Source organism: Malurus melanocephalus, unplaced genomic scaffold (assembly GCF_030028575.1).
Source record: "Malurus melanocephalus ecotype Western Australia unplaced genomic scaffold, MMel_1.1 scaffold_297, whole genome shotgun sequence".
Lineage (NCBI taxonomy): Eukaryota > Metazoa > Chordata > Aves > Passeriformes > Maluridae > Malurus > Malurus melanocephalus.
In genome coordinates, this window is record NW_026623529.1 from 408,819 (window position 1) to 434,491 (window position 25,673).

The window sequence follows — 25,673 nt, forward strand, 5'->3', positions numbered from 1 at the left end:
TAAACTGGAAGTATGTTGGAAGAAACAAAGGTAAAGTTAGAGCAATGGCAGCAGACTTTGAAGGAAATCCTGCAGTGGCATCTGCAATCTGTTTATCAGTTTTTGTTCAGTTGTAAACCAAGCAAAGTTTTCTTTGAGGAGAAATGAATGAAAGAATTGTAGGACTTACATAAAAGTAGAAAAACATTAGGATAAACTGAAGTTAAACCCCTAAATCAGGTTTGATTTTAAGTAAGAATAAAGTGCATTTTTGAGTTGAAGGATTAAAACAATTAAAAATTCTAAACTTTCATTGAGTGGGTTTGGAGAGGTTAAAAGCATAGGTAATGGCAGTTGTCATTTTTAAATCAAAAGATTAAGAAGTCCAGTGACAATATGTTTTCTTAAGTATTTTTCACTCTAATGCTTTTGATGTGCAATTTCTTTACAGTGATTTTGGTGTGTCACTATTTTACAGCTCGAAAAAAAAATGTTTCACATATATGGTCTCATGTAAATCACATATGTTATCTGGATGAAATCCAGAAACCTGTAGATTATATATGTATTTTTTCCCCCAGGGAGGTAGCTAATTTTATTTAGTAGAAAGTTGCTCCAGGGACCTCAAATATCAGGAAATATTTGGGATTTCCTGCAGGTTATTTTAGTAAAGTGAAGTTATCTGCAGCAGATTACTTCTGGGTGCCATATTAAAGTGAACCAGATGACCCCAGAGCACTACCTTGAGCTGCTGCTTTTCTGGATGACGGGTCACCAGCATCCTTTGGCTAGCAGTCAGGGCTGATGTTGGAAAATGAACAAATCTGTCTGTACCCGGAGGTTAAAAAAGGAATGAAATTGACTGATGCTATGGGAATAATTGCAGCACTAGGGATTTCTAAAGCCTTTGCATTGTTTTCCATGAATCTCAGGGAAAGCTCAGTTTTGAGCTGTCTCAGATAAGTATGTTGTACAAACATGAAATGTGGATTTTGTTTTTCTTTTTAAAACAAATTTATTTTGATTTACTAGCARCAGGGAAAAAAAGTGTTGAAAATTGTTGGCATACAACACAGCCTTCTAGTGATTTTGTTTTGTTTGTTCTCCTGCTTTCAGATGGCAGTGGTTTAAACATCCTGAACTATCTACTTGATCTCTTTGCTTCAAGACCATCTGACTTTCCATATCTTAATCCAAACATACAAGATGAGAATGGAAATACAGTGATGCATATTGTTTTCCAGAGAGGATTTTCAAAGCAGACTAAGAGAATAACAGAGTTATTGGCAAAATTTGACATTAACTTTAGTATAAAAAACAAATCAGGAAAAGATGTGATGCATAGAATTAAAAAAAGAGATCCACTGCTACTTGTCTGGAATAATGCTGCACTGGAGAAGAAGAGGCATCGCCAAGATAGAGCAGGCCAATTGGTTAAAACATCTAAGCCCATTCCAGCCTCTGAAATTTCACAGTCAAAGACCATGGGGCCTTCTTCATCTGGGTTCTCATTAAAGCCACCATCTGGCAATGCAGTACATAATGATTTAAAAACCCCATGTTCTGTAAAAACAAAAAAAGGTCAGTCGGAAAAGCAGGAAACAGAAGCAATAAACAGCCCTTTAACACTGCAGGAAAGCCTAGTGCAAGCAATCACAGCTTTAATTCAGCAGCTGAAAGTGAGCGACACCCTGAAAAAGGATCATTCTCTGGTGCAAAAGCTGCCTTCAGCCCAGACTAATTTGGAAAAGGGAAGAAGTTTCTCACAACCTGCTGGAAGCATAGCTCATCCTGAGAGAAAAGAGGATGATTGGGAGAATAAAAAGGGAGTGGGGGATTTTAGTATGGCCCTGCCTAATGGAGGGAAGGAAGAACCAGAGGAAGAAAAAGGGAAGAGTGTGGATATTGACGCATATGTGCAGGAGTTTGATAACATGACTTGGGAAATAGAGTGCACTCCTGAAATGCTGAAGACTTTGAGTAGCAAAGCTATGCCTCATTATATGAAAGCTAAAACTATCATGGCAATTAAGCAGCTTGGCAATGGGGAATGGTCTAGGGGCCTTCAGAAGCCACTGAAACACTTGAAAGCTGATATCCAACTGTATGAAGCCAAACTGGACAAAGGTGCAAGAATGCTGTGGGAACTTGCAATTGACTTTTCTCCTCGTTGCAGTGACAGTCCAGAAAAGATCATGGAGACAGAACAGGCAAAAAGTCATCCAGAAAAATCAGGAAGAGTTTACACAGAAATAATTAGAATTTGGGCCATTGTTCTTGACCACTGCAAGCTGAACCGTACCTTAGAAAATATATGTATTTCCTACAACCGTGGCTTATCCTGCATTCTGAGGAAAAAGCTCAAGCATATAAATGCAGGACATCAGAATCACAGTGTGACAACACAGAATCGTGTTCCACGTTGTTATGTTGAAGACATGGAGGCAGAAAAATCAAAAGAAYGTACCATGCCTGAATATTTCCCTCCAGCCAGTGCAGCAGAACTGGAATACAATATAATGAAATTTCACAGCTTCAGTACTAACATGGCACTGAACATTATAAATGATGTGCAGTCTTCTGTTGATTACCCTTTCCGAGTAGGGGAGTTGGAGTACGCAGTGATTGATCTCAATCCAAAGCCTATGGAACCAATCATTTTAATTGGGCGAAGTGGGACAGGGAAGACGACTTGCTGCTTGTAYAGGCTTTGGAAGAAATTCTATTCATACTGGGAAAAATCCACCTTGGCAGATGGACCTCTGCTGGAGAGGCAGAYGTGGCAGCAGAGACAGTGCAGTGAGGTTGAAAAAGCTAGTTCAGGGCAGGAAGAGAGTGATGATTCAAGTGAGGAGCTGATGAGTGGTGAGCAAGAGCAGGACAGAGAGGATGAAAAGGTTCCTGTGGGCACAGCTGGTGCAGAAATGAATTCATGTGGTGACCATGAAAAAGACCAAATGTGTAGTGCAGAAGCTTCAAACAGGCTGGAGCACCTGCACCAGATCTTTGTAACAAAAAATCCTGTCTTGTGCCGAGAAGTTCAGAAGAATTTCATTGAACTTAGCAAATCTTCCAAGGTGACCAATCACTTCAAGCCTCTGGAGCCACATATTCACAAGCTACAGGACATTAAAGATGAAAATTTTCCACTGTTTGTCACCTCCAAGCAGTTGTTGCTGTTACTAGATGCATCCATGCCTGACCCATTTTTTCCAAGAAATGAAGATGGAAGTCTTAAAAGAGTCGTTGTTGGTTGGAGTCCTCAGGAAGACTTTGTTGTACCAAATTGGCAGGACGAGGATGAGGAAGGTAACCTTGAAGCAGAATATGGTGATGATGGAGGACCTGCAGATGCATGCTCTAGGGAAAGTGATCCTTGGACTTTTGTGACATACAGTGTGTTTGTAAATGAAATATGGCCAAAAATGATAAAAGGTAAAAGCTTGTACAATCCAGCCCTGGTCTGGAAAGAAATAAAATCGTTTCTGAAAGGCTCTTTTGAGGCACTGAGTTGCTTTGGGGGCAAGCTTACTGAGGAGCAGTACAAAAAGCTAGGCCGAAAGAGGTCACCAAACTTCACAGAAGACAGGAGTGAGATCTATCACCTCTTCTGCCTTTATCAGCAGATACGATCACAGAGAGGTTACTTCGATGAAGAAGATTTGCTGTATAACTTGTCTCAAAGACTTTCAAAGCTCAGGGAGCTGCCGTGGTCCATCCATGAGTTTTATGGTGATGAGATACAGGATTTCACGCAAGCTGAGCTCGCCCTGTTAATGAAATGCATCAATGACCCTAATGCCATGTTTCTAACTGGTGACACTGCCCAGAGCATAATGAAAGGAGTTGCTTTTCGTTTTAGTGACCTGAGATCGCTATTTCATTAYGCAAGCAAGAGCTCTGTGAACAAGAAGCAGCGTGTTAGAAAACCAAAAAGGATATATCAGTTGTACCAGAACTACAGGTCCCATTCAGGTAGAGTAACAAATTTATTTATGATCTGAGCCTGTGCTCTTTGGATGTCACTAGTGATTGAAGTTTTCTGCTGTCCAATTCAAAGCCAGTCTCTCTGTGGCCTGTTTTTTAAAAAGATCAGATGGACAGCTTTTTCTGATTTGTCAATTCTGTTTTTTGACATCTCAACTGGAAAACCAAAAATGAATGTTTTTAAAATTTAATTTTAAAATTGACATTTTTTGAATTCTCGTGCTGACTGCATTCTTTGGCTGTATTTAAGGGAAAATTTAACAAATGAGCATACCCATTTCTGTTGTCCTATCCCTAAAGCAGAAGACTTTGCAACATTGGTGTGCTGCTTCTGCTTTTCTTWCTCTTCTCTCATTTATGACCTTCATTTTGTGAGAATGCTTCCAAGCCTTTGTGGCATGCTTTCTGATCTTTAGAGACCCAAGAATGGCRTCCACTCAAATTGGCAGAAACATAAATTGAAGCTTACAGCTTCAGTCTTCYCTGACTACTGTTGTTGCCATTATATTTCTCGATTCCAAATTTCTAACAAAACCTTTTAAAAGTGTATTTGCAAGAACTTCAGGCTGAAGTTTAAAACCTATGTTCTGCTTTTTGCAGGTATTCTCCGTTTAGCTTCTGGAGTGGTTGATTTGCTCCAGCACTATTTTCCAGAATCTTTTGATCGCCTTCCTCAGGACCGTGGTCTCTTTGATGGGCCAAAACCTACAGTCTTGGAGTCCTGCAGTGTCAGTGACCTAGCAATTCTGCTGAGGGGCAACAAAAGGAAAACACAACCCATTGAATTTGGAGCACATCAGGTTTGCTCTTCTTAGGCTTTTTGTGGATTCTGCTAGTTCTGTTGCTAAATAATAATTTCGTATGAACTGCCCACAACTTTCTTTTTTAAGCTYTTGTCTCCCTGATAAATTAGGCTTTTTAAACTTAGAAACCTTTATTGTGTTGGTTTCTGTTTCTTAATACGTCTGGTTCTTTCTGTTCTTTTTTTTGTGTTGGGTATTGTCTGACCTGTTCCTTTCTAACTCCAAATTTTCTTACACCAGATCTAAAACTGTCTGCACATACCACGCATTTGTCAGTCTTCTAGTGGCAGCTTTGTGACCTTTTGTGTGATGTGTGCYGTTAACAGAGATTTAACATTTCTGTTAAATGTTGTCTGATTTTGAGAAGGCTCTTGTATTGTCGTAATGTTTGTCTTTCTCTATGCAACTGTTACCCTTYATTTTTCTTTTTTTGCTTAGTAATTTTTTTTTTCATGTATTCTATGGCAGGTGGTATTAGTGGCAAATGAAACTGCAAAGGAGAAGATACCYGAGGAACTTAGTTTGGCACTTGTACTGACAATTTATGAAGCAAAGGGCTTGGAATTTGACGATGTACTCCTTTACAACTTTTTCACAGATTCAGAGGTATTTAATTCTTACCCATTTTCTGCAGTTTTTTCTAATGCTGATCTCATGGTCTAATTGGTTTTGCAGCTGGGGGAAGATTCCCTGTTCTCTCTGAAGGTGAATGTTTTCATCACAGTAGAAAACAGAGGTTGTAGGTTTAAGGATTGAGAGGGTGTTCCCTTAAGTGCTGCGTTTTGCTTCAGGTTTAGTGCTAAAATTTGAGGGAGTGCCTTGGGGTGCACACAACATTGCACACAAAAACACACACACACACACACACACACACACACACACACAAACTTCTGCTGCACACCAAGACTATTCCTTTGCCCCCAGGCAGGCAAGTATTCCTTACTGAACATGCCTGCAGACACTCCGTGTGCCCATGACTCAACTGCTCTGCGATTAAATATTCAGTGTGAACAACCCTGTTGCAGATGTCTTCTGCCTCTGCCCCTTGAAACAGTGTCTCAGATGTGGTTTTCAGCATATGAAAGCCACAAGAAAACTGAGGGCTGGTAGCTCTTCACAGAGGTTAGTGAGTGTTATTTGATGAGGGCAGAAGGAAGGAGCTTGAGGTAAATACTGGCTGTCATGGTGGATTTCTCAGAGTTGATTTGGTTCTGGTGATGCAAGTTGTAATCAGAAAATCAACAAGCTATTTATCAGAATTTAGCAGAATCGGTTTAGAAGAGTTGTGTAGAGCATTTTAGCTTAGACTAATGTGTGTCAGGCCTGTRGAACTGTTTTCATACAATTCTTCCGTGTTCCTGTGAGTCATGAGTAATTGAGTTGATTCGAGCAGCTAAACAAGCAGGCAAGAAGGCAGCTCACCCTGAGGTTTTCTAATTTAGAAAAGCTGGATCTGTGAACTGTGGTAAACACAGCAGTGTGGCTGTGTGCACTTTGTAAAGTGTTGAGTTTTCTTTTTAATCTGTCTTGAAAATGAGATCTAACAAGAGTCTTGTTTCAGGAAACAGATGTGATTGAAGGCCAAAAAGCCAAACTCCCAAAACACGTCAAGCTCTTGACCAAACTGATACCTGTAGCTGGGTGTCATGTTACAATGTATGGCAGACTTAGGCATGTTTTCATTGATGATTCTTTGAAATTTTAACCTTAAAATACATTTTGCAGGARAGGTTTCCTGCTTTTTTCCCCCATGGGAAGACAGTTAACTTGTTTTGTGTTGCTCAAAGCTCAAAAATGTATAGATTGTAAAAATTTTCAGCCTTATTATGAGAGTTTTTTGTTTCGTGCCAGAAACTTGGCAATATTTAATCACATTTCAATTGAATACCAAAAGGGAAAAATTAACATGACTTAGAATATAATCACCATTTTTAGATTGTTAGTTTTATAGGGAATTAGGAACCCACAGAGTGTTGTGATCAGGAGCTGGCATTTGCTGCATGGCATGAGAGTGCACTGTACTGATCTGCTGCCACACTTAACTTACAGTCTGTGCATATTTATAGACATCTTTCACATGTCTCTGTGTTGGAGTCCAATATTTCTCCAACCACGCTTTTTAAGACTTTCCCCATGAGTGGGTTTTTTTGCTCACCTCTGAGCTTTCTTACAAGAGGAGGTGTTAGCAGGTGCCATTCCACCCCCGGGCTGAGACCAGCACTAGCAGTTGCTGGTGTTGCACAGGAAGCTTAATACATTCATCACATGAATGACCAGCCAGATCTTTTCTGGGAACCCTGAGGGTAAGAATAAATGCCAGCATGGGATATGGGGGTGGGTCCAACTCACTGAGCTTGTCAGGCTTGTAGAGTCCAGGAGACTTAATGGCTGCCCATCCTAACCTGCAGGCTAAGATCTCTCCAGCATGTCTTAGATAGTAGATTTTAGTATGACAGACTGCAATTTGTGGGTATTATCTCACCGCTGTTTACCTTTCATCCTGCTCCAAGCCGGTAGGGAGCCCAGCAGTCAGCACACCCCACTTTGGTGAGCTTGCCTGTTGTTTGTTGGGGTTTGTAGGAGAATCCTTATCCCTGAGACTAAAACTTGAGCCTCATCTGTGGTGAAGGTAACCTGATTTCCTCCATGGGTGGACCATTATACAGGTGTTTAGCTGCAAATGTATAGTCCATCCAAAGAGGTTTTCAAATTTGATTTTTGAACATTGCATATGATTTGGATCTAAAAGGGTGATACAGCAGTATCCTGAAATCTCAAGACGAACATAATCTAAATATGCATCAGAATCACAATACAACCATGATTCCTGTTAGCAGTCCCTGTATATATGTATGTATTCCCATCATGATACTGACCATCCCCTGCCCCTGGGAAGTAATATATAGCCTTGTAGCCTGCTCAAGCCATTTGCACTGTTCCAGTTTTGTTTTATTTGTCCCACAGTTTTGACTCAGTCTGTTGGGCTGAGGCACATCTTCATTTTTGCCTGGGCAGCTCAGGAGGGTGTTGCTCTGTACTGACTATTTTAGGGGAAGTTGTTAATACGCCTTCATGACCACCTGGCATAGACAGGTATCTCAAGCAAAGGTTCTGTTGAGATGAAGTTCAGCTTTCTTGGTGAAGATTGCTGATTATTCTTTACATTCTTCTCTGAGATAATTTTTTCCCTCACTCTTCTCCTCTGAACCTTCTTCACTTGTAGGGATGAATAGGTCACAACATACAGCCTTATCTTGTGTATATGTAGGCTGTAGTGGTTGCTAGAGACAAGTAAACCTCATTTTCTTGATATTTCAGGCTAACAAAGAATGGAAGATAATTTCTTCTTATAGTCCTGATCCAGATGTGCAAGTGGGAAGCAACTTGCTAATTGAAGTGCCATTAGAGGATGCCACTGGTATGCAGGAAAGAACTCCATTTAATGTAGAAATGTACAAGGTGAGTTTCTCGTAAAATTGGGAATAGAAAGGATGAATTGAATCCTTAAATCTTAAAAATAGGGAAATTTCTTAAATTCTTTTATCCTGTACTTCCATGTTTATCCATCCTTTATCTTTTTGATAGGTGTTTACATTTGTATAATACATAATATATAAGATAYATAATGTTATATTTTGCTGATTTTGACAGATAAGAGATTGTTTRCAAACGTAATTTGATTAGAGAACAAAACCCATGTCATAGACTTTACGGTATATTTACAGAACATCTGTGGTTAAAACCAATAGCAAATCAGCTCATCAATATTTATTATTCCTGTAGTTGGTTTCTGATTGGTGTCACTACCTTGAAATTAAGGGAATTTCTTAGAATATGGTGATCAGATATTTGCAGGATTGTATGGTAAATTAATAATTATATGTACAAGTGATTAGAAGGAAAATGGCCTGTCATACCTGTAGCTGCTAGATTTGTAGCAGTAGTTGTAAGTTAGCTGGACAATGGTTTATGTAATTGAAATGCCATATTTAATATTTAGACATGCTTACTTAAAAGCACTTTCTTACTTGTTATTAAATCTGTATAAATTTTCTCTTTTCTTATAACTGCAAAGTATGTTTCTTTCTAACAAATTATCTCATCTGGCATTTTATCTCTATTTTTTATTCTGCTTCAGCTGCTGAATGGAGAGCTCAAGCAATTGTACACTGCAATTACAAGAGCCAGAGTCAATCTTTGGATCTTTGATGAAGACCGTGATAAACGGGCTCCAGCTTTTAAGTATTTCATCAAAAGAAAATTTGTTAAGGTTGTCAAAACAGATGAAAAGAAAGGTAAAGTTGTCCTCAAACTTTCTTGAAAGACTGTCAAACAGGACAGGCTACTCATGCTTTCTTGCTTTTAGGCTGTGTAATAAAAAAGGTTAAATTCCTTAGTCCTTCTAAGTCCTATGCATTGATAACTGCCCTTGCAAATTTCYATTTATTTCAGTGAGTCTTAATTCTTTTGTCTCTAAAGATCAGTTCTATTTGTTAACGTATAACTTTATTGCTAATTCACTAGTTTAATTTTTCTTGCTGTCACAGGAGAAGAGTCAGTGATTCCACAGACAGATCTGATCTTGGAGTTAGTTTATTGACTTATAACCAGTAAATTCAGATATGTAAAATATTCATTAAGTACAGATGGATTGGTGGTCAATACTTTATACATAAGCTTGCTATATCTATGTTAAATGTTATATGCATGCAAAAATGTAATTTACAAGCACACTGCAGTCTGGTGTCGGGTAAGGGATCCCTCAGCCTCGAGGGCTACCCTAAGAGGTGTTCCTTTGCAAAGGGAGATCAGGTCACTGCTGCTCAGCCAGTTACAGTGAAGTGAGAGCTCAATGGACCCTGATGGCTGCAGATATTTATAGCTTAAAGTGATCAATTTGTAGTCAGATATTCTGCTGTGTTTGTGAAGTTTCAGCCACRTGCCAGCCCAGTCTTGAGCCAAACTCAGGGTTTTTTTGTGTTCTCACTGGTAGCCTCACAGCAGTATTACCACACTTAACGCAGTTACCATTACTAGTGTAAGCACAAATCACAGAGCTTGGACCWTTGTGAGATAATGCTTAGTTTTGGTACATGATAAGTGGTTTCTGTGGTTTACCCATTCTAACATAAAATGGTCACCCCTGCCCTTRTAGACTTAGATGACAGCATGTTTGCTAAAACCTCAACTCCAGAAGAATGGATTGCACAGGGAGACTACTATGCCAAACACCAGTTCTGGGAGGTAGGAACATATGTTTATCTGAAATAAGGATTCTTGCTTATTCTGAAACCTTTTTTTTTTTTCTCTGAATCTATAAAATTAGCTGTAAACCTTCAGTTGCTCTGTAGCAGTCTGTCTTAGCTTGTGGCTTGTAGCTGTGTAGGTGTGTACAGACTACTTGTAAATGACTGACAAGAAATGAGCAGAGAGARCAAGCCTATTGTTTGTAACCTTAAAGTCACTACTCAGAAATTTGCAGTCCCATGAGGGAAAAACATTTTAATGCACTCAAATGAAAGACAGTTGGAAAAACAATTATTAGCAACAATCAGAATTGACTGGCATCTGTGAATGTAAACCATGTTCTTGCCGATATCATTGCACATACTGCAGGAAAATGAAAGCATTTCCTGGAAGTGTGTTAATTTGATGTAGTAAAATTATTTCATTCCCTTTGTGTTTAAAGAACATGGGGGTTTTACAGTCTTTTGTTTCTTGACTTCATAGTTAATAGAGTCCAGATATGGGATGACAGTTAAGGGGATCGAAGCAAAACTCAGCCAGGATGACAGCACCAATGAAATATTTTACAGGGAGATAAGAGATATCTCTAGATAACTGGTCTTGTCCTTATGGATGATTTTAACTTCCCAGACTGGGAGAATCATACAGTGGACACAAAGAGGCCCAGGAAATTTCTGGAGCATGTTGAGGATAACTTCTGGTACTAAGGGAGCTGACTAAGGAAAAGTGACCTCCTACATCTGTTGCATGTAAACAGAGAGGGACTTGTGAAATAGAGTGGTGATTTGTGTCTGTCTTGCTCCCAGTGGCCACAAAGTGATTGAGTTTCAAACTGTTGACTGTGGAAGAAAAAGGCTTGCAAGGCTTCAACCCTGGGTATGGGGAGAGCAGACTTGGACTGTGGAAGGAGCTAATTAGTAAGGTCCCTTGGGAATTCATGAAGGGCAGGCACTTTTTAAGGGCCATCTCTGAAGAGTGCAGGAGTAGGCAATTCCAAAGCACTAGAAGTCAGTCAAGTGGGGCAGTGTCTGGCTTGGCTGAACAGGAATCCTATTTTTGCACTTAGRGGAAAAGGGAAAGTGGACATTGGAAGCAAGGTAATGTGACACAGGAAGAAAACAGAGATGGTTTTTGATGGTGATTGTAGGGAGAAAATTTGTGTGGCCAAAGCTCAAATATAGTTCAAGCTGTCCACCATGAAGGACAACAAAAAAGGTCATTTTAAAAMACATTAGCAGCAGAAGGAAGATTGAATATAATATCGGTCCATTACTTGATGAGGTCATTCACTTCACAAGTAGGGACATGGATAAAGCAGAGGTATTTAATGCCTTCTTCACCTCTGTCTTTAATACTGATGATGTGCTGGAACACTGTGACTTGGGGGATGATAAACTCCCAGTTGACTCTGCACTAGTTTGAGACTTGCCGTTGCAGCTGAATGCACATAAATCTATGGGGCTTGATAGTATTTATTCCAGGTACTGAATGAGCTGGCCCATTTTATTGTGGGGCGCATTTCCATTATTTTTCAAAAGTCTTGGTAGTTTAGAGAGGTCCCAGTCAGCTGGAAAMTGGCAAATGTCCCASTTTTCAAGAGAGGTAAGAAGGAAGACCCTGGTAATTAAAGGCCTTTCTGTCTCACTTTAGTGCCTGGTAAAATTTTGGAGAAGGTTATTCTGGGAGGTACTGAAAATAACACTTGAGAGACAATGCAGTCATTAGTCATAGGCAGCACGGGTTCACTATGAGAAAGTCCTACTCAACCAAATTAATTTTTTTTTATGACAAGGTCACTCATCTAGTTGACCAAGCAAAGACATGGTATATTTTGGTTTATGAAAGATTTTAATACCAACTCTCACARTCTCTCTCCATTCTGGGGGAAATGTTCAGCACACAGCTAGACAAGTCCATAATATATTAGGTGAGAAACTGGTTGACAAGTCAGGCTCAAAGAGTTGCACTAAATGGGGTTATATCAAGCTGGTGGCCTGTCACTAGTTGGATTCCCCAGTGCTCAATTTAAGGGCTAGTGCTTATTATTGTTTTCATAAATTATTTGGACACAGGAACTGAGTGTACATTAAATTTGTTTGCCAACAATACTAAACTAGGAGGACACTAAATTGGAAGGAGCTGTTGATTCCTGCAAGGGTAGAGAGGMCCTGCAGAGAGACCTTGACAAACTGGTGGGCMATYACCAACCATATGAAGTTAATAAGGTCAAGTGCCAGATTCTGCCTAGGATGGAATAATCCTGGTTTACATTCAAATTAGGGAATGAGAGGCTGGAGAGCAGCCCCATGAAAAGAGATCTGGGGGTTTGGGTTGATAGCAAGTTGAATATAAGCCAGCAGTGTGCCCCAACAGTGAAAAAGTTAAACTATGTCCTGGGTGCATCAAATACAGCATTGTGAGCTCGTCAAAGGAGCTGATTGTCCTGCTCTGCTCTGTGGTGGTGCAGACTCACCTCCAGTACCTTGTGCAATTTTGGGCACCACAGTATAAGAGGGGCACCATACTATTAGAGTGTGTCCAGAGGAGGGTGACTGGGATGGTGAAAAGTCATGGAACGGTATGGTTTGGATTGGAAGAGACCTTAAAGATCCTCTAGTTGCACCCCCCTGCCATTGCCATGGACTGCTCTAGAGGGCACRTCTTAAGAAGAACAGTTGAATCATTTGGCTTGTTCAGCTTGGAGGAGAAATGGCTGAGGGGTAACTTCATCAAYAACTACAACTTCCTCAAGGGGAGGTCCTGATCTCCTCTCTCCRGTGACCAGYGATAGGACATGAGGAAATGGAATGAGGTTGTATCAGATGAAGATCAGATTCRACATGGAAAAGGACTCTTCATTGARAAAGTGTTCTGCCACCCCAGGAARGTGGTCATGGCATTAAGCCATGAGTTCAGAGTTCAAGAAGCATCTGGTCGACACTGTAGTCATGTTGGTTTGTTTTAGGTAGTCCTGCAGGGAGCAGTAAGTTGGCCTCTATGATTCTTATCAGCCCCTTTAAATTTGAGATGTTTTGAGATTCTGTAAGAAAATTTTAGATACTGCTTGATCATGGCAGAAGGAAAGTGTCTGTATTTTGCTGGTAGCAGCGCTTAATTCTTTGAAAGGRAAAGAAGTATTTGTAAGAAGGCAAAACCCCAAAATAATCAGCTGCCATTATATAGTCTTTATCTCCCCATGAAAATAAAAGGCAATTTCCTACATGAACAGGAAAGAGTTTAGATAAAAAACCTACACCGCTGAAAAACATAATTTTTAAATCTGAAATGTATTAGCTGTATTATCTGCTAATCTGTTTTCYTTATAAACCTGATCTTTGCTAATTAATGCTCCCTTAAGAAGACTTAAGGTGACTTTGGCAGTTCTAAGAGTSGCTTGCAATGTGCAATTTCCAAACAGAAGCAATACTAAATTAATGRACAGAATAAAGAATAAGCAGGGTGATAATGAAGCAGACCTTGCTAGGAGCATGGTAATTCCTGGTGTTTCTGTTTAGTTTTCACAGAAAGAGACTGATGYGATAAAAGCATTCAGTAAACGTTCTTTGCTTTTCAATTTCACTTTGCACACATTGCTTTTCCTCACTTATGTGGCAGATGCCTGGTGACCTACCAGTTAATGGTTTAGGCTATCATTCAAATTGCATATGCTATTTGTTCTATCAGCCTACCAGGAATTCTGCTTTCGTTACTTCCATGTACAATATTGTAATTAATATTCTAATTTTGCTAGTCACATGTGGACTGATTTCAAAGCTTTTCTTTTTGTCCTAAAAATATACCACAATGTTTTACCTTTTCCTTTTTCCAGACACTCTGCCAGTCTTTCTGCTTTCCATTACACTGACTGTAAAATTAAGTATTGCTTTTATGTGATAAGCTATGGGCTGGATGCACATCTGTGAATGCTGTGTGTGATTTCACCCCAGGTTGCTGCCAAATGTTACCAAAAGGGAGGAGCRACTGAGAAGTCAAAACTGGCCCTGACACACGACGCTGTTCTCAAAGTGCACGCGAAGAARTGCAGCCCAAGGTAAGTGTCAGAGCAGATGAGGCATTGTCACTCTGCAGTGCTAGACCCTGCAGGGCTGTGGAGGGAGGGATTCACACCACAGCTGTGGACCAGACTGGAGACATCGGGGAGCAGTGCAGCACGGGTGCCTTTATGTGTTTGTGGGTGGCAGAAGAGATTTAAAAGTCAAGCACTATAGGATGTGGGCCACTGCTGCCTTTGGGGAGTAGTGGAAGAATTGTCCAAAAGAAATGTAGCCTTTGCAAGAGCTTACTGGTTGTGGGAGAGAAAAGTAACAGGATTTGCGTTAYTCCAAATTATAGGTGTAGATGGAAGAGCACATGCCATCAGCAGTGCTCAGCTTCAGTTAATCCCACTGCATATTCTCTCAGCGAAAGAGAAGGAATGGTGGTGTACATTGGGGAAGAAAAGCTGCTAGCAAAAAGTGAGCTTTGGGGTAAAATTAGTGCTACAGYCAATTTAAACTAAGCAAGCAGAACTAGATCTGAACCAAAGGACAAAAGTTTTAAAGGAACAGATTTTGAGATGAATCATTTAGTTCATGATTTCAGCTGGGTAAAATAGCTCAAGGGCTTCACAGGGGAGTGAGTTTGCCGTTTCCTTAAAAGTTTGGGAAACTCTTTGGGAGTCATCTCAAATAAGACAAGAAAAAGCTTAATGGAGGGAGATCTAGACCTAAATGAATCAATTCCTGTTCGTGCTGGGRAGACCAGAAACCAGCAGTGATAGCAGAATGAGCAAGGAATGACTAGATTAGAGGAAGCCAGCACATAAGGGAGAAAATAGAAGGTCTGGAAAAATGCTCTTATTTGAGTTAGTTGAGTTTTCATCTGTTTTAATTTCCTGTTTATTATCTGTTTTAGTGGCCTGTGTTAGGAATATAAGGATGCTCATGAAATTTCATGATCATAGAGAAATTGTTGATGGGACTGATAAAACTTTTTCGCAGATCATTGTATGCTGGGGTGCTTGTCAACTGCATAAAATTTGAGGAGAAGGAATTTGGTGTATTAGGATATGTAAATTGACAGAACATATGTAATAATGTATCCAAGAAGCATTTTTTTAAATAGAGATTGATGTTGGTGTAAAAAGCTTAAGTAAGACTCCTGTGTGTTCTCTTGTATGAAATCCTATGTACAGTTCTGATTCTCCAGGCTTGAGAATCATGAATTCAGTCTAGATCATGCTGCCGTGATGCCAGAAAGGCTGGTATTGTTTAGTTATACAAAACAAAGCTTAAGAACATGTTTGATTGTGTCTCTAATGACCTTGGGGCTAAACTGCAGAAAGGTGAGTACAAGTTAAGCTGGAAAAGAGAAGCAGTACAAAACTACAGTACTATATATTAGTTTAAAAAACCCACAGAAGTATCTTTTGACTGCTAGGGTAGTCATATTTTGGAACAGACTTCTGGACAAAGCACTGTCAGCCTAAAATATAATTAATTGTAAGATCATAACTCATCRGGTAATGTATGAAGAGTAGTGTGTGTTGTCTGTATTGGTTGGATTCAGTGACAGTAATTTTCTCTTACTTTCTTCAGGGAAAAACAGATGGAATATATGACACTGGCTAAAACTTACTTGGAATGTGGAGARCCAAAACTATCACTAAAGTGTCTGATTCAATCAAAGGAGTTCCGTCTTTGTGCAGAGCTGTGTAAAAAATTAGGAAAGGTATTAAATCYTCACCTTATCACTTTCCTTTTSTTACAACTTTTTTTCCTCTCACATTACTCAGAAAGCAGTAGAACCTTCCTGTGGCATGGTAGTAGCTGAACTAAACAATCTCTTTAAGCTAGACTATTCAAAAGGAAGTATTTATCAGAGAACAAGCAGAAGAGGAATGAAGTGGAGAATGACGCAGTTATGCAGGCTGGGTTTATTTCTTTGGCTTTCCTCAAATGTTGGTCATTTGCTGTCCCTGTTGGCCAGACAGCAGACAYAAAATAACAGACACAWAGACACRCATATACACACACAAAAAGTAATCCCTTTATTCTGAGRCAGGCCTCTTTTATCCACTTTAGCAACCAGTGCATACATTTGTGTCAAACATACATTGGTTAAGAGACAGCTGTTTAATTACTGATCAGTATATGATTGGTGAGTTTGCAAAAGCTACAGTATTAGTAATGTTTATAATTGTAAGCCACCTGCGTTATCAATTCTRCATTCCAATCTCTTTTTYTYAAAGGTRGCCAAGGAYGTGGTGTTTTTCTCCCATGCAGGCTGTTAACACTCCCCTACAATTTGCAGTCAAAAGTTAGTAATRACTGATGTAATGAAACTTGAGCTGTTGCTTCATTCAGTACTCTGAATGATGATACTGAAACTTCACTGGTTACTGCCATCTAAATGGAACCTTGAAACTTGAAAAGGTTAAAGTAGTGTGCTAACAATATATAATGTTTTTTAACTGCAGTACATTTCCACTAAAAGAATGTAAAGTGATGGTTCCCAAACATTTGAAATTTAAGATAAAAGATTAGGGTTCTCATTCTGCATCCATAACTGTTTTAATTTAATATTATTCATTCTGAGAAATTTGTAAGTCAACAGAAGCATGTGTGGTTTTGAAAATCCTGTATAGTATCTTTGATTTTACACTCTAGTTTTTCAGACGTAAATATTTTGAAGTTTTTTTTTGGAAGCTCTTCTCAGTTTTAATGATGCTTACTTCAAATACTTCAAWTACATTTTATAAAGTGTACTTCTTTATGAGACACATGATTGAATTACTAGATTTATTCTATTCATGCAGTTTTGACTGCTTAGAGCACTTCAGTTTCGTTACTGACTTCTGCATTGCAGATGAAAGATGCTGCAGTTTACTATAAGAAATGCCAGTGCTACAAAGAAGCATCTGAATGTTATGAACTAATTGAGGAGTTTGATCTGGCCATTAAAATGTATTGTCAGGAAGAACTCTATGAAGAAGCAGCAAAGGCAGTTGAAAGGTATGTCTTCCCTGATGGTACTGGAGTATAATTCTYTTTTCCATTTCCAAATTCAACATAATGCAGCTGGTTCACTGAAGAATTTTTATGAGGGTTTTGTCTACTGACAAAATTTGTTTTACACAAATCCTTTGTGATGTACCTTTAGTAATGGTAACTGCTTTTTGAATCACTGAAGCTTCTTTAATGTATAGAGATCGTTTGATCAAATAGTTCAAGCATTGAAGTCACTTTACCAAGTAAGAAGTTTTTAAAACAGCTCCCCAAAACATTCATGCAAATTTGCCAGATTCAAAAATTCTGCACTCCYGCATTTATCATGAGAAAGATGATAATGAAAAGCTAATGATAATTTACTCACTTAGCAGAAAAAAAGCTACTTATTCTCAGCATGCAGTAGAGAATATTAAAAAAAATTGGCTTAGGGGATACCTTAATAATTTTACATCAACCATTAATTATTAATTACAGAATATTCTAAAGTGCATWTTATGAAATATGCAACTAGGCATTTTGCTCAAACACCAATGAGCTTCAGAGTATATACAGATATATACAGTGGACTTAAAAGAATTCTCTCTAAACCAATGAGTTTATGTAAAATTTACAGAGTATTGTATATATTGAGCCATGGAAAATTCACTGAAATTCAGAGTTCTTTATTAGTAGAAGATTAACACTGATAAAACGTGTTAAAATTACTTGTACATTGATTTGACAGTGTGAAGAATGTTTCACTAATGCTGTAAACTGTGTGATCTTGTTTGTACCAGAAATTTTAATAATCTTGATCCTGACTAATGTTGTAATTAATTTCTTTCTGTATRTTGTTTAAGATGATGTGATCCTTTTTCGCATGGCAGGCATATCATGTGAAATATTTGGCTTTTTTGGATGAAGGGCTTCTAGGGGCAGCTATTTATTTAGGGGCTTTTTTTATTGCAGTGCTTTTTTTGTATAGATTTGTCACCTGTGGTAGTAAATTGAYSTATCTGTTATTTCAGATATGAAGAWATGTTGAATGCAAAAGGGAAAATGGTTTCCAAACTCTCCTGTACAGCAAATCAGTTGTATTTGGAGGCAGCYGCAAAGTACCTGAGTATGAACAGGACTGAGGAAATGATGCAAGTCCTCTCAAAACTTGATATAGAGGATCAGCTTGAGTTTCTGAAGTCTCGTGGATGTTTGCACCAAGCAGCAGATTTACTGAAAAGGAAGGATCGCCAGGAGGAAGCTGCAAAGTTAATGAAACAGCACGGGTTTGCTCTGGAAGCAGCCAACCTCACGGCTGTAAAAGAGTTTCGYGCGCTGTGTTTGCTTGCTGAAGCCCGTGCCAGGCTGAGTCGCGGCTCAGAATCRTGCCTGGGGGACCTGGAGATCATCCTCAGAGAAGCCCTGGAACTTTGTGAACAAACTGGGCAGAAGTCTGGCATTGCTGAGGCTGTGTTTTTGCAGGGAGCTCTGAAAGGAGACTTCAAGAAGCTGAGCAGCGCGTACAGTCAGTTCCTGTCTCTGAATCATTCTGCCGGTGCAGTTGAAGCTCTCTCTGCGTTATGTCGCTGCAGCACTCCCAGCCACAACATSCTTTTCATGGCGACACGTGGCTTGGTGGCTCTTCTGAGTCTTGTTAGGGCTTTGAAGAAAGCAGCCACCAATGCAGAGAAAGATATGGTGAAATTATGCTTTGCCTATTTTGGGATTGTCCCAACAGGTGACACTTGCCAGGTGTCTCAAAATGAAGCTGAACCCATTCTCAAGTTTTTGTTAGACAAGCCAARTCTAAAAGAGAGGAAGGCAAAAGGTGATTTCTCAGTAGGAACAGAGAATGTAAAATCAGCTTTGAAGCAGCACTTGTTAAGCAGGTTGTGCTCTATCACTCATGAGTTACTGAACAAGAAGTACCCTGATATTTGCCTGAAGTTCATTGCTGGATTGAGTTGTGAGGATGAAACCTGTGAGGGTTATCACAAGCCCCTGTCGCGCCATGAGGCAAAGACAATATTTCAGTGTAAAATGCATCTGGTGGCAGTAGATGGGCTGTTGTTGGAAGCCGCATGCACTTTCCCTGAAGAGCTACTGAGTCAGTGCAAAAGCTTTGCTGACGTTTTGCCTTCTGACGAATATGTATCATGTAAAGCCCTCCTAAGAATGTTTTTCCCTAATCACTTTCATTTGAGAATACTGTCTGAGAACCCAAWGGCATGCAAAGAAATACTGCAATTCAGTAGTATTATTTCCAAACCCTGTAGAGAGATGTTGAAGAAGTACATCACAGTTGAGTTTATTAATAAAGACCCTGCAGCCAGAAGAGAATCGACTGACTTGTGGCTAAGAGCCATGAAAGTTTTTATCTTATCTTCAGGATATCCTGAAGAATTTGAGAGACTTCTTTTTAAAGAAGAGGATGATTATAACAAAGAGCTGAAGTTTGCTTTGGCAAAGGCAAAAAGTTCTGCAAACAATAAAGGCCAGGGAGAAAAGACCARAGGAMTAGAKGGCAGACATGGTATGTTGCTACCTGACAAAAACGCTGAAAATRCAGGAAGAACACACTTGTGCTTCATTCGCCTTCTTGAAAATTCACTTGAGCAATTCTATGTTCATAAGAACCCCGAAAACTGTAAAAGATTCTTTTTCCGTTTCATGAATGTTCTGATCAAGAAATGCACAAGATACCTGATTCCGAGCATAGGAAATACGGTGATGCTGTTGGAATTCCAGTATATTCTCTGCTGTGCTGTCCTGATGCGTCTCTCCAAGAACATTACTCTCTGCCTTCCAAAGAGTTACATTGCTCTCCTTCATTACTGGGAGTTTTTGTTCAGAYGCAAGGACCATCACAAAGAACTTAAAGACACGTTTTCTATTATACAGGAGTATAGACCAAAGGACACATATGTAGCCATGCAGAATTTCAGATATCATCTCTGTTACCTGGCAGATGTTTTGTGTGGCGTTCATGGAAGGTTCCATGTCCTCCTGGATGCATTCAGGAATCCCAACTACATAACTTCGGGGGAGGCTGAGCGCACGGCAGTGCTGTGCTTAGTGATGTTACTGAATGCTGACCAGGTGCAGAGTGCTAAATATAGATCCCTCTTCCGCCACCTCTTTCTTCAAATCAAAGAGATGCTGAAATTAATGAGAAAAGACACTCCCTCTAAAGTACCTGAAAGATTGCTGAGGGTGGTGGAACAAGTGAGTGATGCCACCCAGGTAAGGGAAATTGCTGCAGGCTTGCAAGAGCTGCTGACAGAGCGAGATGAAGAGCACTTGGTTGACTGCCGCTGGAAGTGGGACACTGCCTACGCTCAGGGGCATCCATCTATCCGGGGCATCCACTATGAACGCGTAAACCTTGACAGATTTGTAACCTCTTTGGATGAAACAGGATATTTTGATGAGCTAGAAGGGGAATTWGAAGCAGTTCATTGCTTAGAGGACCAAAAGGATCCCCTTGAAGTCATTGCACTCAGCAAGCAACARAAGCAAGAGCAGAAAGCATCTGCTCAACGCCAGCTATATCGTGTGTTCCATTTCGTTTCCCTATATGTGAAGTGGAAAAGGAAGGCCCACTCCAGMGTTCATCCTGTTGCAGTGAAAGAAGAGGAATTTTTATCAGAGATATTCAAAAAAGCAGATATTGACCAAACCCAGTGTGACCTCTGTGGCATCAGATTCATCCAGAGCTCTGAGAACTATTTCAGCCGGTCGGAAAGCGTGGAGGCAGACASTTCCGAACATCTGACACCAACAGAGAGCAGTGGGGAAGAAAAGTTGCATGCAGAAGGAAATGCAGTTTCTGTGGCCAGTGAGGCCTACATGGAGCACAGAAACACAGTACAACACATGAATAACCATGCTGCCTACAGACACTATGCCGAGTTTTTCAGAAGAAAGGTAGATCCAATAATACACGAMGGGCTGCAAGTAGTGGAGGCCATTGCAGAAAGGTATTATGCCCGAGACCTTTTGGTGTACAAAGAAGGTTCCAACTTACGCCAGAGGAAAATCAAAGAGAATATTAAGAAAATTTCAGATGCAGTAGAGGAAATCTACGAGAAAAAAGCCTGGGCTAAAGGTAGGACCTTCCCAGTTTTCTTTAAAAAATTTAATATGTCATCTTTTGGCCAAACCTTTAAATCTGACAGAGTTCCGYTTGAAAATCTTAATGTTGTCAAGAGGAAGGTATTTCCAGGTGTTTCAAGTAGCTGAGGAAAAGAATAACTGAGGGAGCTGGAAATACTGAAAAATATATTTTAAACTAYTCCAAACACAATTTAATGCATCAGATAGTACAGTTAAGGTGAATAGTAGTGAATTTTTTATAGATAGTAAGGTGAATTTTAATTACATGATCAGATGTGCTGTTTTCTCTGAACTTAACGTTTTACAGAGTTTTACAACAACTTTACAGTCTTACTGGCAGGTCATCTTTACTACTTTTTCTGTWGTTTCTGCTGTTTCCTACTTCTGCCAGCCATAGTAATTTGGATGTGCAGGGGTAGAGTGTTTAGAGTACTTGGAGTTTTTGGCTAAGGATATCTCTGACTGTTCTGCCCTTGAACTTGTAATTTTGCTAGGGCTGAACAGAAGTGGATACTTAACTACAGATCTGTCATGTGTCAGGTACTCAAAGSCAACCCTGGTATTAAAAAGTTCAGTAAATTTTGGTACTTGACATACATGTTTTGATATCAGATTTTTTCCTCCCTCATATGCCTAAAGCATTAGTCTGTGCTGATTTTCGCAAGCAAAATTGAATTACTAAATGAGTGGCCTAGAAGCAAAACTGTTTGGTGTGCTCGCTTTGGGAAAGTGACAACTTAAATCATAACATTGTTACTGGCTTCAGTTGTAGAAATCCACCAATCCTGTCAAGTTGTCATTTTGCCTGTGATGTCTGACAGTAGTGAAAAACTGTAGTATTTGATATGTTCATGAGCTCTGATCAGTGAAATATGTTGAATTTGTAACTAAATGTTAGGTTGTGCTCTTCACATGTGAACTTTAGCTTTACTTCTAGTGGAAAGTTTCACATATGGATGAAGTCCRTGAAGTTTTGCTTATGGTTTACTTGGCTTTCTGCTCAGTGAACCGTAATAGTGATGAATAAGGTGGATGTAGGCTTGACTAGGTAATAGTGGATTTTGTTATGACAATTGCTTGATGAATGTTACCTTATTCTTCCRCTCAGTGAAAAAATATATACAGAAATGATTTGTCTCTGAGATTACTTTTCCCTCTCATTATAACAAGCATTTTTTGGGTTCTTAATGGTGCAGTTCAGCAAAAGCTGCAACATCTCAGGTCCGTGTTTTACTTTGATTGTAATTTCAGGGAGATAATGAAAGTCAGGAACCTTAATACCCAAAAATAAAGTAGAATGTTTTCAGGATTCATATGTATCTSAAAAAGGGCAGCACAAGGATGTAGAGCTTCTCCTCTGATAGTGCTAGTAATRTTGATTGGAGTGGGGAGTAATGCATGTATCATCTTCATCATCAGTGAATTATCCCCTGTATGAGGTTACTGGTGACTGTGACTACTGGGTTTGCAGCATCATCACCCAGCATGGCTGTTTAACTCATTTTTGTGCTCGACTTTTAGCTGCTGTCGATTTCTCAGCTGAGTGTTCTCACAGAATGTTAACTGTGCTCCATTTCAGCTGAAGAAGTAATAACCACACATGCCAACAAATTGGTTGTCACCATTGATGATGTTCGTAAATGGCTGAATGAAGTGGACTCTCACAGGATAAGAGAAGAAGGTATGTTTTCAAATTGCACAGCTTTCTGTGCCCACTACTGTTCAATGGCAGCTTCTAAGCATCACTTCAATCTCCCTCCCAGTCAGCAGCATTGTGGATTTTCACTGACCTTTGAGGAAGAGCTGGGGGCAGTCCCACAGGGRCACTCTGGAAAACATGAATTAACCAGGCTTGCCTCAGTGGCTCTTCATAACAGATCATGAGCCTTTCAGCTGATTGCAGGTGGCCAGAGTGAAGCAAGCCTCCTCCCTGACCCTTGGTGSATCCCTACAAAGCCTGAGAAAGGATAAAGGATGTGTGTGTTTGCGTCACAGACGTCTGGGGGCAAGTTTAAGACTTCATGTTCAGGTTTAAACATATATTTGGGTGGTGGGATTGCAACAACTGCAGGAATAGGCAGCAATGAAGTGATTAGGCTTACAAAATGGCCTAGATGTAAAGCATTAAAGTAGCTCAGTTTTAGAAAAATTGGTTGTGATAAAGCCTTGTRTTGCATCTTCCTAGTCCAGCAAAGATACGGTTGATAAAACTGGGGATGCTCTTGTAGTCTCAAAAACAACATTATAGTYTGTCTTTGAAGTCAGTCAGCAAATGTATTGTCTGCTGAAACTGAACCTTGAGAGAGGGATGAGACAGACTTCTTAGAAAAGTCAAAGGAAATAACAATAGAAACAGATTTTCACTGTGAAAATGAATTACTAGAGCATCAAGTGGCTTAGCTTCAATCACTGCTTCCTTGTGCAGTTCTTAAGCACATTGTCATATTAAGCTAAATACCTCTTAAACATGGTTATGCACATAAGAAGGTGTATTGCTGACATAYAAAATAGCAATAACATAGCTTGTCAGGCTACTAAGAGAAGCAGGTGTTGGGGTTTTCCATTCTTCACTAATTTATTGTTTTTAATACAGGTGTGGTACATGATAAAGACCTGGAAAATGAAGTGGAAGATGAAAGTATGGCTTTTGAAGAACTTGTCAATAAAAAACGCTCAAGGAAAAAAGGAAGACGTGGGAAATTATAATTTGAAAAATTATTCCAGATGGCTATTTACCCTCTTATAACAATCTAAGTTTCGAATTAATTTTTTTTATTAAAAAAGAGGGATGGGATCAGAAATGGGAAGAGTCTGAAGAAAAATAGCAACTTATGCAGTGTGGTTTTAGAAAGGGTTTTTTTAAATTTTTTTTTATTTTCATTTTTCATATTGTGTCAGAATAATTACCTATGTTATGATAATGTAATTGCTTAAACCTATGACTGGACCAATTTCCTTTCAACCTRTGTGGTAGCTTAAAAGTAACAAAAGCCAAAGAAACAAGCAAGTAGAAAAAAAAATAATGTTCTGACTTATCTCAGGGTTATTTTTCCACTCAATCTTTTTTTTTCTTCTTTGTTGTTAATTTGCATTATCATTCTTCTGAGCTGGAATCCTCAGAAAAATAGATGAATAGTTTCTCTGATTTTAAGAGTCTTGGAATGTTTAGAATTTTTTGAATCTTCAGGGGAGATACTTTTCTATTTCTATAGACAAGAAATCTCTAAGCACATTCATATGTGTATGTTCTTCTGATTGGACATAGGTATGAAAATTAGAGGTYGTCTTTTATTTGCTAAAGTTTTGATATAAACTTCTATCTGTACCTATTGGAAAATGCATAATCTTACTTCAAAAGAATGTTGCACATTTTAAGTGCTTTGTAAGGTTTAATTGTAAGGTTTGATACATTTTTGTAATGTATAATGTTTTTATAAAACCTGTAAAWTTTTTTAAATCATTTGGTCTTGTCTTATTTTTTGAATGCTTTCTGAAAGCTGCATGGAACTGAGTGCATGAGTGAGATTTGTAAATTGGGTCCAGARTATCAGTCATTCTGATGGGAACTCAGTGTGTCCAGCATATTGTAGTGTCCAGGTTTTGGCTGGGAATAGAGATAATTTTCTTCTTTGTAGCTGGGGTGGTGCTGTATATTTGAATTTAGTATGAGAATAATGTTGATAGCACAACATTGGTTGTGGATGTTTTGGTTGTTGCAGAGCAGCTTACCCTCAGTCAAGGACTTCTCAGTTTYCCATGCTCTGCCAGGGGGGAGGATGCACAAGGAGCTGGGAGGGAGCATGGCTGGGACAGCTGACCCCAACTGGCCACAGGGACATTCCAAGGCATTAACCATTAAACCAGTGCATCAGCTGGGAGCAGTTGGATGGGAGGGACTGATCACTGCCGGGGGAGGGGCTGTGCATCAGGTGGAGGGAAAGGTGAACAGTTGTGTTGTGCATCACTTTTCCTTAGGTTTTACTACACCGTCTCTTTTTTATCTCCCTTTTCATTAAAATTATTTTTATTGTCATTATTACTGTATTTTACCTAATTTCAATTATTGAACTGTTSTTATCTCAACCCACAGGTTTTGCCCTTTCCTCTGATTCACTTCTCTATCCCACAGGGAAGGTTGGAGGGTGAGTGAGCAGCTGTGTGGTAWTTAGGTGCTGGCTGGRGTTAAACCACAACACGTAGKGTCCTTTAGCAACATTTTAAATTWATGTATTTGCATGTTAAAGGTAATTAGAACATTATTTAGTTGTTGAAATATTTTGTCTTTAGAAGGTATCCTATGTATGCATAACAAATTCCTTCAATAATGACCTTTTGTCAAAAATTTAATCACGTATTATTATGCACAGTGTTGTGGAAATGGGACATTTTACATGGGTAAAAATTAGATGTAGAATGGAGCTATGTGGGTAGCAGTAAAAATTTTCTATTGCACTGTAAAATTGTAAAAAAACCACTCTTTCCAGGTGTTTCTTAAAGAAGTCTTATTGCTTAAGCATTTAGGAGATAGTTTAGAAACATACATTGATGAAATGTA

General features: G+C 39.3%; 1 protein-coding gene across 1 annotated transcript in view; it reads left to right on the plus strand.

Annotated features, from left to right (window-relative positions):
* Nucleotides 1-24,799, plus strand: part of TRANK1 (tetratricopeptide repeat and ankyrin repeat containing 1) — a 51,232-nt gene extending 26,433 nt beyond the window's left edge. Inside the window, exons 13-24 of the mRNA XM_057376965.1 lie at nt 1,096-3,954; nt 4,567-4,766; nt 5,238-5,375; nt 8,088-8,228; nt 8,908-9,064; nt 9,925-10,013; nt 13,964-14,067; nt 15,614-15,746; nt 16,884-17,029; nt 18,034-21,110; nt 22,698-22,799; nt 23,712-24,799. Of these exons, the coding sequence (XP_057232948.1) occupies nt 1,096-3,954; nt 4,567-4,766; nt 5,238-5,375; nt 8,088-8,228; nt 8,908-9,064; nt 9,925-10,013; nt 13,964-14,067; nt 15,614-15,746; nt 16,884-17,029; nt 18,034-21,110; nt 22,698-22,799; nt 23,712-23,824 (7,259 nt within the window). The 3' untranslated portion in view covers nt 23,825-24,799. The remainder of the gene's footprint in view (nt 1-1,095; nt 3,955-4,566; nt 4,767-5,237; nt 5,376-8,087; nt 8,229-8,907; nt 9,065-9,924; nt 10,014-13,963; nt 14,068-15,613; nt 15,747-16,883; nt 17,030-18,033; nt 21,111-22,697; nt 22,800-23,711) is intronic.
* Nucleotides 24,800-25,673: the final 874 nt, after the last annotated feature.